Source organism: Hermetia illucens, chromosome 3, assembly GCF_905115235.1.
Source record: "Hermetia illucens chromosome 3, iHerIll2.2.curated.20191125, whole genome shotgun sequence".
Lineage (NCBI taxonomy): Eukaryota > Metazoa > Arthropoda > Insecta > Diptera > Stratiomyidae > Hermetia > Hermetia illucens.
The window spans coordinates 152,368,619-152,386,288 of record NC_051851.1 but is presented as its reverse complement, the minus strand read 5'-3'; the positions used below and the strand labels follow the sequence as shown (position 1 = coordinate 152,386,288).

General features: G+C 42.7%; 1 protein-coding gene across 9 annotated transcripts in view; it reads right to left on the bottom strand.

The window, feature by feature from the left end:
* LOC119653264 (piezo-type mechanosensitive ion channel component) overlaps positions 1 to 17,670 on the bottom strand; it is a 111,665-nt gene that overhangs the window by 75,133 nt on the left and 18,862 nt on the right. For all 9 annotated transcript variants that reach the window (XM_038057880.1, XM_038057876.1, XM_038057878.1 and 6 more), the window contains exons 3-8: positions 10,409 to 10,504; positions 10,170 to 10,344; positions 9,879 to 10,102; positions 9,688 to 9,814; positions 9,502 to 9,621; positions 131 to 299 (exon numbers count right to left, since the gene is read on the bottom strand). In XM_038057880.1, the coding sequence (XP_037913808.1) occupies positions 131 to 299; positions 9,502 to 9,621; positions 9,688 to 9,814; positions 9,879 to 10,102; positions 10,170 to 10,344; positions 10,409 to 10,504 (911 nt within the window). The remainder of the gene's footprint in view (positions 1 to 130; positions 300 to 9,501; positions 9,622 to 9,687; positions 9,815 to 9,878; positions 10,103 to 10,169; positions 10,345 to 10,408; positions 10,505 to 17,670) is intronic.

Below are 17,670 nucleotides of genomic sequence, written 5' to 3'. Positions count from 1 at the left end.
TTAATATCATATTCAACTGGAACAACCTTAAGATTTTTGTTAGTAAAAATGGTTAATTGAAGTAATAAATCAATTATGTTAGAAAGTAAAACTATCAACAACAAATTAAATTTGAAAACAACCAACTCACCGTCTTCGAAACAGGACTTTTGCACGTCAACGCCAGAATATAGTAGCATAGCAAGATTGCAATGGGATTCAGATACGAATCGAAATAGACTGAGTCGTTGAAGGAAATCACACGTATGTCGTCTCCTTTCGTACAAGAAGAAATAAATAAAGGCTCAAGACCAGACAATCTGTAATAAGAATAAATTGCATTATAAAAAAATTCAACCAATACAATTTTATAGAGACTAAATTACTTGTTTTCTCTGAATACATTCCTTGGGAATCTCTAATATCTTTTCCCTGATTTATAAGAAATCTAGAACTAGTTGTGAAAACGGGCAGTGAAAGGGCAAAAGTGGCAAAATGTGGCAAACTTCTTGCTCAGAAAATATCCAAATTAAAATTACAAATAGATAGAATAACGTTATGCAAAGTATAAGGATAAAATTCATGTCACTTTTTAACGTTTTGTGTAAAACAAAACCCTATTAAAATCGGTTTACTGTCTGTCTGTATTCTTTTGATTGAGGAGTTCACCGTACGCTAGTTTCCCGCCGACTTCAACATTTCCACGACGATGTTCTGTGGGTTTAGGTTGGTTTTCAGGGAGCCTTCCAGGCTCCTCCTCCCTGAGAAAAATCATGGACAGTGGAACATAACATGCTCCGGGTCCTCAGGTGTGCAACCACATTCAGGATAAATGAGAGAATCATCCAGCCTAAATTGGTGTAGGTAGTTCCTGTAACCTGTAACCATGTCCTGACAGGAATTGCGTCAAATGGTAGTTAATTTATGTCGTCGCTGGAACCACTCCTCAATAGAGAGAATCAAAGTGTGGGTCCAGCGACCCCTCTGCGAGTCATCCCACCGTTGCTACCACTTCGCCAGTGACTTTCGCCTTGCCGCCTTTCGGTATTCTGCATCCTTTTCAGGAGGATTCATTTTCCTTCTCTCGTACAGGCAGCCTGTCTCATTTGCCAGAATGTCTATCGGGATAATTCCCGCAATAATACACGCAGCCTCGCCTGATATTGTTCTGAAGGCGCTGCACACCCTTAGCGCCACTAAGCGGTAAGTCATATTTACCCTTCTCCGATGACTCTCACACGCTAGTGCTTCCTCCCAAACTGGTGCCGCGTATAATAGTGTGGAGCGAACCACTCCGGCCACAAGTAATCTGCGACTGTATTTTGGGCCTTCATCTTAGGCATCATCCGCGCTAATGGTATGCAAATATTTGCCGCTTTCTCACAGGCATAGTCCAGGTGTCCCTTGAAATTGATTTAAGCGTCAATCATCACCCCTAGGTATTTAATAATCGGTTTCGAAGTGATGACGTAACCATCAACACGAATATTACCCTACAGTTGGTAATCAAGACCGCCTCTGTCTTTTGTTCCGGAAGGTCAAGCTGAACCATCTCCAGCTACGCTTTTATGGCGCTAATGGTTTCGTTAACGTACACTTCAACGTCTTCGGGTTGTTTCGCGACGACAACCACATCTGCGAAACTGATTATCGTGGTCTCCTTTGGCACAGGAAAGACAAGGACCCCATTGTACATAACGTTCCACAGGAGAGGACCCAACACTGAGCCCTATGGTACTCCTGCGGTGACGGTGTTGCTTGGATCCCTCATCCGTGTCGTGCCAAAGTGTCCTCTCCTAAAGGTAACTATCGAGGAGCTTAGTCAAATAACTAGGAACACCCGTTTTAGCCAGTGAGCTTTTTATCCATTCCCAACTAGCGAAATTGAAAGCATTTTTGATGTCCAAAGTGACCACGGCACAACATTTTTTAGACGACATTGCGTTTCGAGCCAGCTTCAAAACAACGTCTACGGCGCCGATCGTTGAGTGGGCTTGTCGAAATCCAAATTGTCGCTCCGATAGTACCTCCTTATATTCAATGATAGGGACCAGTATGTTGTAGATGACCCTTTCGAGCATTTTTCCTGCCGTGTCGATGAGGCAAATCGGTCGGTATGATAATGGGTGTTCTGGATGCTTATTCAGCTTCGGGAGCAGAACTAGTTTTTGCCTCTTCCACCGGTTGGGGAAAACTCCTTCTACCATGCATGTTTCAAAAACGCTGATAAACCAGCCAGGTCTGGTCTTAACAGCGAATTTAAGAGCTGTATTAGGATTGTCTGTCTGTCTATCTGTTCGTCACACGCATTTTTCTCGGAGACTGTAGCAGCGACTGATACAAAATTTGATGGAAAGGTGGGAACTTTGAACGCTCACGCATACTTCAAGTTTGAGGAGAGCTCCCCATACATGCAAAAGGGGGATGTAAATTTTTTTTCACCAAATATAGTCGTGAAAGGTCTCGGTTAGGACTTTCCGAAGCTGGTCTTAATTTTGACATTTGTTGGAAAGGGGGGAGTTCCGGGGGCCGAAACTGCTCAACCGAAAAATCAGAAAAAAATGAAGAGGCTGTCACTATATGGTGCCTAGGCCCCGAAATACCTTTCATACCGATATCCCTTCAAATAAAGTTAATAATAGTATATTACTATAATTTTTAGTAATTGGCTGCAGACCCCCCTTAAGTTCATCCTAGCACCACGAAATTTTGCAGCAATGTAGGGGGTATTATATAGAGCTTGATACTCTGGTGGAAATCGCGCTATTACTAACAAAGTTATAATAGGTCAAAGTTGTCACTTCTTTGGAAATTTACGATTTTGAATGTCAATATCCCCCGAAAGTGCATATTCTCATATAATATATGCGTGTATTACGTGTTACGTACTAATGGGACAAATTCACATTCAAATGTCTTTATAAAAGGAATACACAAAACCTTTCATACCTGAAGCGTCTAGCTTCCGGTTTCTCCACTTGTTTTTTTTTTTATTTTCTTAATGAAGAGTCTTTCAAGAATATTTTGTGAAAAATTAAGATGTGTCGGAGCAAAACTCAGGAGGATGGTAGACTGTGGTTCGAATGGCAAAAAACTGCAGTTGCTAATGTATTGAATTCATTCAAACGCAGTGTATGGTACTTTTCCCAAAGATGTTTTGCATGACATCAAGCCTATCTATGAATATCTGAGCAAAGATGCCCTCCTAGAGCGATGTGTGGTAGGTTTTACGCAACAATGAGAGTTCGAACCAACTTATTTGAAAGCTCTCACCATAGCACTAGAGTGGAACCTTTATCATCGTTGAGATTGCAACTTATGTGGTAGCCTGCGTCTGCAATGAAGGCTCTTTACTTTATCAACCTGCATGCAAGGCATGAGAATTAGTAGTGGACCAACCGCCCAGGAATGGACGTGATAAGCCGACCGGGGGCAAGAGCTGGAAAACAGACTAAAGAATGCAGGATTCGTCGTGGACAGGAGCAAAAAGGCGGTTTAGGCATCATGGATGATAGCAACATCCTCTATGGACCTAACATCAATGATTCAATGTGAGCTAAGCCGATAAAACTATGAAAGCGAAAGAAAGTTTTATACCAAATTTATTAGTGTTCAAAACTTCAGAGCGTTTTGTCCACAGCTCAAGTTTTCAAAGTTGGTGCCCCTCATAACTAAAAATTCTTGCACCGATTCTTTTATAATTTTGAACACTATTTCTATACATAATTTAGAAGATAATGCTGGAGAGCTTTTTAAAATTTGTTAATTTTTTTAAATATATTCACAGGACTAGCAGCCAACTATTCGTGAACGACTGTACGGAGGCCAAGCAGAACGAAAGGCAAGACCTGCGACCAGGGCGGCTCATCGCGCGCCATAATGGCTCCCTTTAGCGTCCGATGCCAATGGTCTTGCATCCCACTGAACTGCGGATGGCTCTCTTAGCTGGCTAGCAAAATTCCTCCACCGGGCGAAACTCTTCCTTACGAAAATATATGGCTAAGGTCCCTTTTCGAAAAGCTCCTACAGACAAAGCAAGATGAGCCGTAGATAGGGAACTCTTTAGATTTGATTTGAAGTCCGACTACAGGCTCGGAAGAACTGCCTCATTCTTCTAGGCCACAGCGATTGCCGAAGGGACAACTGCGGCTGGGTAGTTGGTCCCGGAAATCTATTATGATGAGAGTATGGCGTTACATCACTTTAACACCAATACGGTCATGAAGAGTGTCAACCAACCAAACTCCCCTGACAAGTTTACCAGTCGTGAACACCGACTGCGCGAGATAACGTTTTGAATTGGATGACCCATGCTAGAGCTAACCCGAATGATAGCTGCTCGACGAGATGAGGGCCGGGCTTCTTGATTCACAAATATTATCTTCCTGTCGGGACACAAAGATTTTCTCGTGTGCCTTGACGCAATACTCAAACACCTGAACCCACGCGAGGTAAGCTACTCTAGAAGAAACGTGAAGTCTCGAGGCCGGTTGATACCACTGAAAATTTCTTTCCCAAGCCTAACGTGATTGGAGACAAATTCAACAAGAACAAACGCGCATCAACAGAAAGAATTATCCCCGAGTTCGCTCAACCACACATCGAGTGGCTCCCGTCCTTCTTTCTTCATGGAGAGCCCGATAACATGGTGATCCTGCGGCAACCCACCCTAATCTAATTGTTCGGCCCCTACCACTTTAAATGTAATGGGGAACCGTTAACACTCAGGAGGACGGGCATTTCCTGGGAGAGAGTTAAAGAGAAAAAGACCTCAGTTCAAAACATAATAATTATTGAGTTATTATTTAAGCTTTTCTCTTTTTGTTTTATATATATATATATATATATGTAGCTTGCAAACGTCCTTTATTCTCTTACAGCTAGTAGTAGAGTAGTGATTTTTGTTGCCACTTAACTCTATACGACCCTAACATCGCTTAATTCAAATCAGGTCGTTAATTTTATTTTGATATTATTGCACCTTATCGAGATTTTAATCGCTAGTTTAGCTTAGATTAGTGGGAGATCCGCAGCTGCAGGCACTCAGGCCAATTGTTAGGTCGACTGAACTGTCCCCTAAAATCACATATTCACCGGCCCCTGCCTACGACGTTCACCAAATTTTGCGAATCTGACAACACCTCCTACACGCAGAGAGTGTACAGATTCTTCATTGAAGAAAACCTTACCGAGGTGTCTTCACCTCAGACCTGAAGAGGCCGAGCAACTGTATATGAAGTGCAGAGCCATTTCTTCCTCCTCCTCTTGGCTGCATACCACCACGCCCATTTTCCCCATATCGTAATTTAAGGAGCAATGTCCCGTTAAAGATCCCACTACGGTTGTCATGTCCCACTTCTTAACGGACAAAAAATAGCGCTCTAGCAGCCCCAGGTTTCTCCACGAAGATTTTCGTTTGCCGGAAGGAATTCGAATTTCTTCATTCAGCTTGCGAGAATCCTTGTCATTTTTGCTTCAAAGTAGACTTGACAGTGGATGGACGGATGCCCAATGCTGGCTCTGGCGCCACTATTAGGGATCCGGGCCCTTGACTATTCGAATGGGGTAACCCCACCATATTTGCCGCAAACATTCTTCTGCAGCCAATAAAATAGCATATATTTCAACCGTGTTCGGTATCTGTAGCCAGAGACATGGACGACCACTCCAGAAACTTTTACACAGTTGTAGCAAGCAACAGAAATTATTGAGAGTGATTCGTATGTCTTCTTGGGTTTGGGGTGACTTCTGGCGAAACGCCACTTCGAATTCAGTAATTGGGAATTTGCAATTTTTTTCTTTGGTTGAATCCTAGTAGTTACACAAGTCTTCTTTTAATTTTAAAATCACTTTTTAACGGCGAAAATCGATTACAAATTGTGCAAATTTAAACAACTGTACAAACACCCAAGAAAGAGTCGAGCTCGTCCAAACGCTGCTCTGATGTCATGTTAGCATGACAAATCCAAATAGAAAAAATTATTCAACAAAGTGAGTTAAAATTAGTTTAAATAAGCAAATTATGCGAATCGAAACAATTTACATTCTTCGTTTGTTCTGCTTTTTCATCCTCCACGATTACGATGAAGTAATCACTATGAAACTGGGGTTGAAGGCGCGATCTAGGAACTGATCAACTACATTTGTTTCAATAATAAGAAAAATCTGAAGTTTGCTAACACCGATCACCAATCCAAACACCAAAACTAGATATGCGTTGTGATCATAGTAAAAATTGTTGGGGGACGATTGACGTGCTGAAGAAAGGGAACTTGCATCGCCAAGACCGCCACTTGGGGGTTGGAAGAAAGACTTACTTGACAGAAAGACAGATCAACTCTGCTTGCGCAATTTCAGTAGTGTGCAGTGCTTATGGCAGTTAAGTGGGGAACATCGAATTACAAGATGGTTACGACTTGTTTGTGGCAAATACAGTCACGGTCTCATGCGCACCACAGGGTCAACGTAATTCTTAAATTAAGAACTAGAAGAGGCCATCAAGCGCGAATGTTCAAAGGTATCCAATGCACCGATTAATACTAATCCGCGCAAATTCTTCAGGCCAAAAACTCGGAAGTTGCCGAGCAATACGTAAGAAAACCAAAATTAGTTAGGTAATATGTAGGATACGAATTCGGGCACCAAGTGTTACAGATGTTTATGTTACGGGCCCACGTCTGCAACCTGCCGTGAATCTCACAAGAAGGTCGCAGACTCGGCCAAGTGGGGCATAAGGCGAAATTTTTTGTTCAGAATGCTGGGAGTCCTGAGTCCTGAGTGCAATCTTGCACTCATCAATGAACAGTATCGGAACAGGAACCCACCTTCATGGCACCCCCGCTTATCAGGTGCCGCTGCCAGCTGGGTTCGGGACTGCACCCGCCCTAGGGCTCTTGGCCAAAGCCGAAGGGAGGGGTTTTGCCTGGATTGGAGAGGTAATGTTTTTCAGTACATAACACCGAATAAGATGATGCCGAATTTCCGACGCAGGCTTGATGTTCCGGAGGATCCTATCATGGGAGAGAGGGATGAATACTGGGCGGAAGTGATTTCAATGCCAAGGCACTTAAATGAGATATGTTTCACGTAGAGTCCAGAGAGAAACGGATTCTCAAAATGGCGGCGAGGACAGGGGTTGTGGTTTCAAACACTGGATCCACCGCAACTTTTGGGCGACCAAACTGGGAGCGAAGAATTCACGACATTACCTTCGCGTCGAAATGACCGGTGTCGTTGGTGGACGAGTGGTGAGCTCTGGATGACTCCCTTCGGTGTGCACCAGCCCGGCGCTCATCCTACGCGTCGAACGTCGCGAAGGAGATTCGTGGAACCACTGAACTGGGGGAGCCGTGGTAAAGAATACTCCGGTGGCGCTGCAGCTGGCTCTGTCGTTAGTTCAGTTATTAACCTGCCTGCGAAGCTTCCATGTCCAGGAGGGCATCAAGGCGTGGAAATTCGTCTACGTAGTGGTACCAATCTCGACGCTGGAGCTGGAGTTCCGGCCTTAAGTCAGCTAATGGCAACTGTAGGATGCATCTAGACGACGTCTTCTAATGAGCGCGACGCAGTCTGTTCTGATTTACGGCACATGTACAACGCTTGCAAATTGTCTCAGAACCGGTCGTGATGGCGAACGCCGGGGTAATTCCCGTTGCCGTTCTTGATAAAAGAGTAGAAGTACAAGGGAGAAGACTCAAGGAAACTATTTGCTCAACAGCCACTAAATGAGTGGCAACAGCTTTTTAGCAACGTAGGTCCGCGGCTGAATCAATAGCATAATGAGATTGTTTACTTCCTTACCCAGCTTCTAAGCGAGAGTATAGGTTTTCAGTCTCTCCTTCATGATACCATTTGCTAACTATGCATTTTGCACGGGGGTTGTGAGCGACGCGAATCACACCGCTGGCAGACGTAGCGTTATTGCGCATTACAGTCGAGTTCTTATTGTTACGAAGAGTATAGAGATGGAGGGGACGAATGGATGGTTAATTCGTTGAATTAACAGTTTTCTTCCTCCTCTCCTCTTGCTTTGATGAAAGGGATTTTCTCAGATCATTCCAGCCGATCAGATTTTAAGAATAATTCTATCAAGCGGTCATTATTGAGCTGTCTTATTTGTTTCCTTGCTTTTTGCAATCCTGGCTAGGACACAATCGTGATTTTGATTGTTTTAGGATACAGCGACTAATCTGCGGAGTTGACAATCTGCCCACCTTCATAAACTCAGAAAATAAGATACAGCCACCACCGCTGATTCTTCCACCTTGCTATTCTACATCTATTCCCCTTTATTTTCATTATACTCATTTCAGCAGTACTATTTAACGAACTTTAATCAGTTTCGCATACATTCCATTCGCATTGCTCAGCCCTTCCGAACGTTAAACAATATCTTTTACTTTACTGTGGTAAATTAATGCATACGAGAGTAGACAATTAAGTAATGAGGGTGATTCCATAAAAACCGTATATTTAAAAATTATTCTACAACTCTGCCATCCCCTTCAAAGTAGTCCCCTTGGGCAGCTATACAGCGATTCCAGCGCGTTTCACTCTTCGTAACATTTCTGGAACGCTTCGACTGGAATGTCCGCGAGTACCCTCATCACGGCTGCTTGGATGTTCGTAATTGACTCAAAATGGATTCCTTTGACCACCGATCTTGTTCTAGGGAACAACAAAAGTCACAGCGTGGCATATCAAAAAATATAATAATCAACGTTTTCACCTTCGACTTGCTCATGCGAGCTTTTTTCGGGCGTGCGAAGATAACTATTGTGAGCTTTGGTGTTTGGTTTCCGGGTCGTATTGGAAAAACCAGCTCTCATCGCCTGTAATAACTCGATCAAGCAACGTGGGATCGTTTTCCACTTGTTCCAAACAGTCTGCGACGTCTGCATCTTCGCGCACAACTTTTTCATCCCGAAATCGCCTGTAAAAATTTGTCTGACTGTTTCACGGTTCATACCCAGTTCCGAGGCCAACATTTGAACTGCTAAACGCCGATGTTCACGGATTAGGGCGCGCACACGCTCCGCATTCGCGTCAGTCCGCACCTCGACTGGTCTCCCACTCCGCGTTTCGTCTTCCACGCCTTCACGCCCCTCCTTAAACTCTTTATGCAATTGAAACACCTGGGTACGACTAAGAGCACTATCACCATGCAGTTTTACAATTTTAGCCTACGTTTCCGAAGCTGTTTCGCCCAATCTGACACCAAATTTTATCGCGACGCGTCGCTCTAGATTTATTTTTTTCACTTTCGTGATGAGCACCACCAACACACGTCAGCTCAACACGACACAACAGGCGACCTAAACAAGCTAGAGCGATGGTGAATATACCAATGGAGAGGGGGAGGATGCTGAGGAAGGGGAAGGGAATTTGAAGGTTGCAAGTTTACCACAAGCGCGGTAATAAAATAAGTCTTTTTACTTCATTTTCTAACCTCGTATTCAATCCACTTTTCAATACAAAGGATCTCTTGACTATTGAAATACTGAAAATCCTAGAAAAACTTACCTTGCAGGCAAACTAGAATTTGCTAGGAACTGCTGAGGCCAAGGTGTTTGATAAGTAAATATTGCAATTGAATGTGCTACGATGATAACCAAAAGAATTTGCAAAACAATCCGGAAAGCGCTGAAATACAAAAGATATCAATATTTAGAAGAAAAGATACTTCTCTGAATGTGAGTCGATCCTTACCGACCAAAGCTTTTATAACAAGCCCAATATGTGCCACCTCCAAGAAAAATTAAAAAATACAATCCTCCTGGGACAGATGGACGCAGAACAGCAGCTAAGAATATCGCTGCCAAGGAAATATAAGGACCTGAAACATAAAAACAAGAGTGAGCACGAGCCTCAAATTGACGAAACAAAAAATTAACACTCACCTATTAATTGTAACTTTTCTATGACACTCGAGGCAATAGTATCCTCTTTGTTAGCTCGCAATTGCCGGAAGCCCTCTTCAACGTTACCATCGCGAACCACAACATCGGTTACTTCTTCCTCTTCGTTCGTATCTACCACTATTTTCTTTAGTATGACATATAAAATGACGGACGCAGCAAAGGCCAAGACTTCAGGTACGACCCATTCAGCTATTGCCAATGGTCTGTTTGGAAGAAAGTTTCATTGAAACTGGGTTCCGTGAAAGAGGTTAATTCTGCATCGTTACTTACTGTAAATTCATTAAGTGTATAAATCCGATGTGCCTTAGCAAAATTTCTAAAAATGAACATTTTCCAATAATATTTTCAAATCCTAACACTAATACAGCTATTTGCAGTCCTATATGTAATAATATAAGGAGTGATGTTAATGCTATCCATACTATGAAATATGCACCCACAGATCCTGAAATGGAGGGCAAGAGGGTAATATTTTTTTCAATAGTGACGGGTTCAGAAAGGTAACCTACCTCTGATATTTTTTGGCGTTGCGACAGGAATAAATGGTGATATAAAAAACATGAGTAGATATACAAAAGAAATTCCAGTTGGCCGCATAAAAGCACCTGTAAATAAAGGAATAGGAAATTAATGCAAATGCAAACAAAGTGTTTCTGTAAAAATGCACAAAGATTTTTTGGGCAAACACGGAACATTCTAGAAACTACACTCCGAAAATGTGCAATCCGTCCAAAAGTTAAACAATTCTTTCGCAATAATAGTTAACTACCTAATAACACTAGGTAACACAGCTCTTTGGAGGACAATAGCAAAACAAAATGATATCCATGCCACAAAACCGCGGATAATAGTGTCAACTGGCTCTCCTAAACCTCCTCGATGAAAGGTCAAGATGGTCATAATGAATCCTTTCGACTCGTCCTATGACTCTCGCTTTGACGAACTTCTGATCCAATTTGGCGTGTCGTCCCCACGTACTCAAGGAGGGCGATCAGATCCTAGTCTGCAATGGGACTCATCTGAAGTGGCCCCTGGTACGAAGCGCACCGAAAGTTATCTGGTACCATGGGGACTGAGATGGCCCTGAGAGCACATGTTCCAGAAGAATTCCTGGGGGATATGTTCTCGGTCCAGTTAATTGCGGTCTCCTTATGGGAGTTTCTTGATGGTTGTGGTTACAGCCATACTATATCACAAGCAGAATTCGTTCTGGGCTATAATGACCAAATGCGATTGGCGGTGGTCAAAGGACCATCCTACGAGACCCGAAACCACCAAGAGGGGAAAGCTATCCCAAAAAACCTAAAAAGATGGCGAAATTGACCGTGAAAGTCCACCCGCCAATATTAAAAGTCCATCGAAGTGCTTAATCGACACACGCTTGCTCGCCTCTGTGCTAGCCAGGCTCGGGAATGTGTGGACAGGGGATCTTCTGACCACTTGGATCCTTCATGTGTCACTGTGCAGAAATTCACATGTCCTTTGCGATGCGTAGGTCCGCACCGAATCTTAAAAAATAAACAAAAAGGGGATTCAGGCGAGTCTATCGAATGATCAACACGCAAGCTAAACCTGAAAATAAAAATAAGTGCCGCGCCCACGCAACGGAAGGGACACGTGAATTTTTGCACGAGGGATCGAAGTGCTCAAACAACCTAACCACATTCAAATTTTAGGTTTCACGCCTTTTTCCCCACAAGCAAGTGTTTCTATGCCTCATTTTCCCTTCCCACCTTATAGAGTTTCCTGTCCTATCCTTGGTAGTATACCACAAGAGCTGATCGTTTCTTGTGATTGTCTTTGAAACTTAGCGTCTCTTAGGTGATTGCCTTGAAGAAGTCTCTGTATCTACGGGCCTTTGCGGCTAAATGTTGAAAGGTATTGCCGTCCGAGCATCTGAGGAAAATTTGTCTCTACCTTTGAGTGAATAATCAATCAATGAAAAATTGGATATTCTTTCTTCTTCATTGGGATAAAGTGGCAGGTGAGATGAACCTTTGATGTAATATGGAGGCAGTCGGTTAAAAGCTGTGACGTTCCGTCCTCATTGCTTCATCCTCACTTTATTTTCTGATTCCAAACGCAGACGAATTCTTGCGATCCTTTTAATTCGACTTAGTTTACCTAATACTCTACTACAAGGGATTGAAGTGCTCGAAGGACCCCTTCCCACATTCCCGAGCCTGGCTAGCACAGAAGGGTGTAAATACGTGTCAACCGTACACTTCGATGGAGCTTCAATATTTGCGCGCGGACGTTTGCTTTCGTCAGCTTTCTAGGTTTTTGGGATAGCTCGCCCCTTTAAGTCGTCTTCGGCCATGATGGTCTTTTAACCACCACGAATCGCATTTTGTCATTACCGGGCTCAAGCGCTTTACAACTCGGACACAATACCCCTTCATTGCGGCAAAGGTTTTAGATAGCAACCACTGGTATGCATGATGAACCTGCTCTCAGTAAAAACCAATACTGTTGGGGCTTCGATTATAATAATAATAATCGTTGGTACAACAATCCATATTGGATCAGGGCCTTGAAGTGTGTTCGAGCACTTCATTCAAGACCGTAACGGTACACTAAGAGGCAATGTGGTCAGCATTGCGCTCGCCCGAGATTATTACCCTGATTTGACTCAGGTACTCATTCACAGCTGAGTCGACTGGTATCCGACGTCAAATCACGATACAAATTCCACTACCGCCAGCGAGATTTGAACCGCGACCTTCCGTACGACAGCCTTTTGCTCTAACCACTCAGCTATCCGGATTCGATTGTGGTCTCCAAATGAACCTGTGTCCGAAGAGGATCATGGGATTATGCCTACCCGTCAGCTACTCACGTTAAACTTTCAGGACCTTGCTGTATGATGTCAGGATCAATATAAATACCCCGTTCACCGATATTTCGCCTCAAATATTCAACCTTCTTGCAGATTTGCTCTTCCATATGTTCAATGTGAAGACTTAAGAACAGCAAGTGCTGGTCAAAAAAACTAACATTTAAAGATGTGCCCTAAGGATAGCAAGTTTATCCTGAAAACTTCCAAGCCCACATCGTCAAAGATGTTCAGCTGTCTTATGTACTCTCATGGGTGACCATGTTTTTCCAAAAGACGACATGGGGCATTTGCCTGCAGGGAGGATAATAATGTGTTGGATGCCATACTGATCCAGAAGATCGTTGAAAACTACAGACTAAATTGCAACGCATTGTCAGACGTCATCGACAGCGGGATTCCGAGGATTTCAAGTTCATTATTCTCTTTATAAAGCGTTCTGTCAAGACGTTCGCGGTAAACTGCCTGGTCGGCTCCACGATTGAATACTTGAAGAGAGAATCGAGAAAAAATATTGCACCAATGTTTCCGTCCTGTGACCTAAAATATAAGACAATCATACCAATATAAAAGGAATGAAACACAATGCCGGAAGGCGCAGCGCTGGGTTGGGAGCTTGCACACTTCACAATAACGCATGGTAAATCTATCGCATAAATGCAGATCAGCAAGTTTGTTGGAATTATCCCTAATAGGCTTGATCAACTCCAAATATTCCGCAGATTGAAGATGTGGTGAATCGATATTCAGATGTACGGTGGTTCCGTTTCACCTCAAAGCATTTACCACCGCTAGCGAGTACATGCAAAACTGAATCCGGTACAAGATGCTGCGAGCCTTTCCTATGTGTTATAATGAACGAGAATCCCAGAGACTGCCCAGTCTATCATGAAGATCTGACTGGTCCATCAACGACTAGAGCGAAACGTGGTCAATTACCATTTCGAATGTGTGTATTACGCTCAACATTTACGAAACTGATTCCACCGCTGCTAAGCATACCCGCTCAGTAGTTTTGCTGAGCCTAAGTAACAACATATACACTATAGGAACTTCTCTCTTCTCTCTTTTGCATCAGTGTCGCATCATAATGTATGCGTTAAGACTTGGGCAAATAGGAACTCTGCAAGACTGAAGTCGAAGGGAGACTCATTTTCAGGGCGTCAAAGGCCAAGAGAGCTCAAACCAACAAAACTTACGCCTCTTCTAATTTTTTAAATAACAACATGATCATGTTTGAATTTTCAAACCTATCCTGTGAAGGATACAGAGTTCCCCTTAAAAAAATGCGGCATTCAAGACCGTAACGGGACACTGGAGGAGGTAATGTGGTCAGCATTTCGCTCGAGATTATTACCCTGATTAGACTCAGATACTCATTCACAGCTAAGTCGACTAGTATCCGACATCCAATCAGGATAATAAATCGCTCTTCCACTAGTAAGATTTGAACCGCGATCTTCCGCTACGACAACCCAGCGCTCTAATCACGTGAGACATCCAGACACATTCATGTTAAAACTTTACAGTTTAATTTTAACCTCATCCCTACAGTGGTAAAGGAGAGTTTGAAAGGAGATTCGAAAGGTTCCCTCTCAAATCCCATTGGCGATTTTGATGTTATCATGGTAAAGTTTGGTTTACCAGGTCCACCCTGGAGAGAAAAGAGGAGGATATGTAGAGGGAAGAAAAAAGTCCTGCCTTTCCGCTTCTGCCACCAAACCATAACGGTGATTACTCGTTACAGCACCACGAAAAGGGTCTTTTCCGTATTATAAATAAGCTTATGGGAGGTTAATTATTGTCCTGATGTGCAAGGGGACTACCGAATTTCAAGCCGATTAAAGCTTGGTAGGTGATGTATGTAATAATATCACTTTAAAGTATCACTTCAAAGTATGACATTACAACATTATCGCATAACGAAACATTATCGCATAACGAAACATCATCGCATTACCAAGCATCACCGCGTTACCAAGCACCACCGTATTATCAAGCATCACCGCATTACCAAGCGCCACCACATTACCTAGCATCATCGCATTACCAAGCATCGTCCCATCACCTAGAATCATCGCATTACCAAGCATCGTCCCATTACCTAAATTCATCACATTACCAAGCATCTCATTACCCAACATCATCCAATTACCAAGCATCATCGCTTTACAAAAGTGATGTTGTAATATAGCATCACCTATATTACAAGTCGCGGCGGCAGCTGTCGATGACGACGCCGAGTATCGGGCTGGCTTTAAACGTGCTTTATGTTGGCTCCGGGCTGACTTTTGGACTGGTTTCCGACTGACTTTTTGACAAGTTTCGGGTTGGCTTCAGGTTTGCTTTAGGTTGGCGTCGGGCTGATTTGTGGAATGTTTTCGAACTGGCTTTGCGTTTGCTTTAAGTTGGCTTTGAGTTGTTTTGGGCTAACTTTTGAACTGTTTTCAAGTTCGCTTTGGCCTTGCTTTAGGCTGGCTTAGGGTTGGCTTTTGGATTAGAATAAGTGCCGGCTGCTATATGGCGTTGGGCTACGTAATATTTCCTAGTACAAGCGTCTGAGACGACTATTGAGTGCTAACATTAACTATCAATTAAAATAATAAAACTTGTTGTTTCTTTTTCGTTGGTGTGGGTATTTATTCTTGCAAATACCGATATTTCGGGAACCACTTGTTCCCTTCATCAGTGCAACAAACAAAGGTTTGCACTGATGAAGGGAACAAGTGGTTCCCGAAATATCGGTATTTGCAAGAATAAATACCCACACCAACGAAAAAGAAACAACAAGTTTTATTATTTTAATTAATTAATCGTTGGAAACACCGCATAATTTCACTTTGATTAACTATCAGTTGCCAATCTGTTCCAGCGGACAGTTTTGATGTGAAAAGATGATAGGCAAACTTTAGCTATGCCAAGCAAAGATAACATCTAAGTAAAGTATTGCTCGTTTGCAGAAATTAAGATTCCCTGGTTTTTGAATGTGAAACTATTGTACTCCTCTTGCACGTACTCTATACTCTATAATATCACCTTTTTTAAAAGTGATACGATATCATATTACCTACATTACCTACTAAGGCAATGTTTAGCGCAGCTCTAATGTCAATAGGAGTAACCGTTTTTTATACAAGTGCGTGCGACAGCCAGACAAATAGTAGACCGATTTTGATAAGGTTTTCTTTTCAACAAAATCTCAAAAATGAGGAAATTTATGAACGATATTACAACCATCTAGTCATGTATGAAGTCCTGCTTACCTAATCCGTATGGGTGAAGATAATCCAGTTTATAAGGGCAATATCTTTGTTAGAAAAAGAAGACGTGGCAGACCCTACTTCAAATGATGTGCCAAACGATTTTAAGAATATCGAATTAGTGGCCCAGACTGAGTTACTCCTCGTCAGAGAGAGAATCGCGAGGATTCAATCTTATTGGAACGGCTAAAGAAAACTACCTCAAGATTTATTTCACCCGTCACTGTATCCTGACGAAAAAAGAACTTGTCATCTCAGATAAAGTCTAAAAAACCCCTAAATCCGGAGACTTGTGGAAGGCAATTACCTAGGCAACAATAAGCCGCAAGACGAATAAAACAAAAGACAAACTCTTGAGATCTGCTACCACAGAAGTGGATAGGAAACTTTAGTCTATAAGATGAGATGAGGAAATGGGGCTTAGGAACACTTGCGGCCCGAGAGGACTATCTTCCAGAAATTTATCGTGATGAAACGTTGCGAACATATGGCACATTGGGCGTCATTTGCAATGAGAAGTAGACGTGCTAAAATATGCCAGGCAGTAAGGAAAACAAAAATGTTGTTTGACTATGACTCACAGACCTTTACGCTTTTCTTCATAATCATCGACCGTGTAACAGTCCTAATCGAGTCTTGGCCTCCACCCGCGGCATCCTCCAATCATCTTGATCTTGCAACTACCTCCTCCTATTCGCAAAATCCACAATCGACCCAATTACGTTCTCCCATCTTTTCCTCTGCTCTCAATTGGGCGTTTTCCTTGCATTTGGCACTTCATTCGCTTTTACCCTTGACATGGCTGGTACATTGTACAATAGCTTAATGAATTCTAACTAACGCGGTCACCAGGCTTCTTCAACCCTAATAGGGCCCAATATTCCCCGCAATACTTCACATCGAAAACACTGCATTTTCAGAAGTTTGTTTTAGAATCGAATTTGAGTGAAACATGATAAAATCCAACAGAGCCTTCTACTCGGTCCTGTCGGTTTTCAAACCCAGCTGCATACACAGGAAAGCGAAGCTACGACTATACAAAACGATAATAAGACCTGGACCCTAACACAAAAAACTCCCGAAAAACTGCTCAATACCCTCGAGAGGAGGACCCTGGGGAAAATAATAGGAACTAAACGAAAGAACGACCAATTGAAATCTCCAAATTAATCAAACTTCGAAAGTTGCAATGGGTTGGATTGACGACACTCGGATACCTAAAAAGATAAAAAGATATTCGAAGAGAAAGCAGAAGTACGAAGACCAGTAGGAACGCCTCGAAAGCGATGGGCAGATTTTCTTGACGAAAACAACGGATCTTTGTTCGGATTTCGAAATTGAAGGACACAAGCGACGAATCGAGATAGTTGGAGGAAGAAAATCCTGAAACTCAAGGCCCGAATTGGGCTGCAGAGCCTCGACCACGACGAGTAATGGAAGTCACTATCAAATTCGTTGAAGATATTTTGGGCTAATTTTAACAGCGGACTCTCCCGAGCTATCCGTTTCTATATACATTAATCTTGGATTAATGTCCAGTTCCTCGAAGCTTCTTTTCAATCGTGGTTGGTCCCTTGATCCCTTCAATTGTATTTCTCCTGTTCACTCTTTGCGGAGTGTAGGACATCCACGCAGTCCTTTTTTTGTTGCCTCCCCCCCTTCCAGTTCTATGATT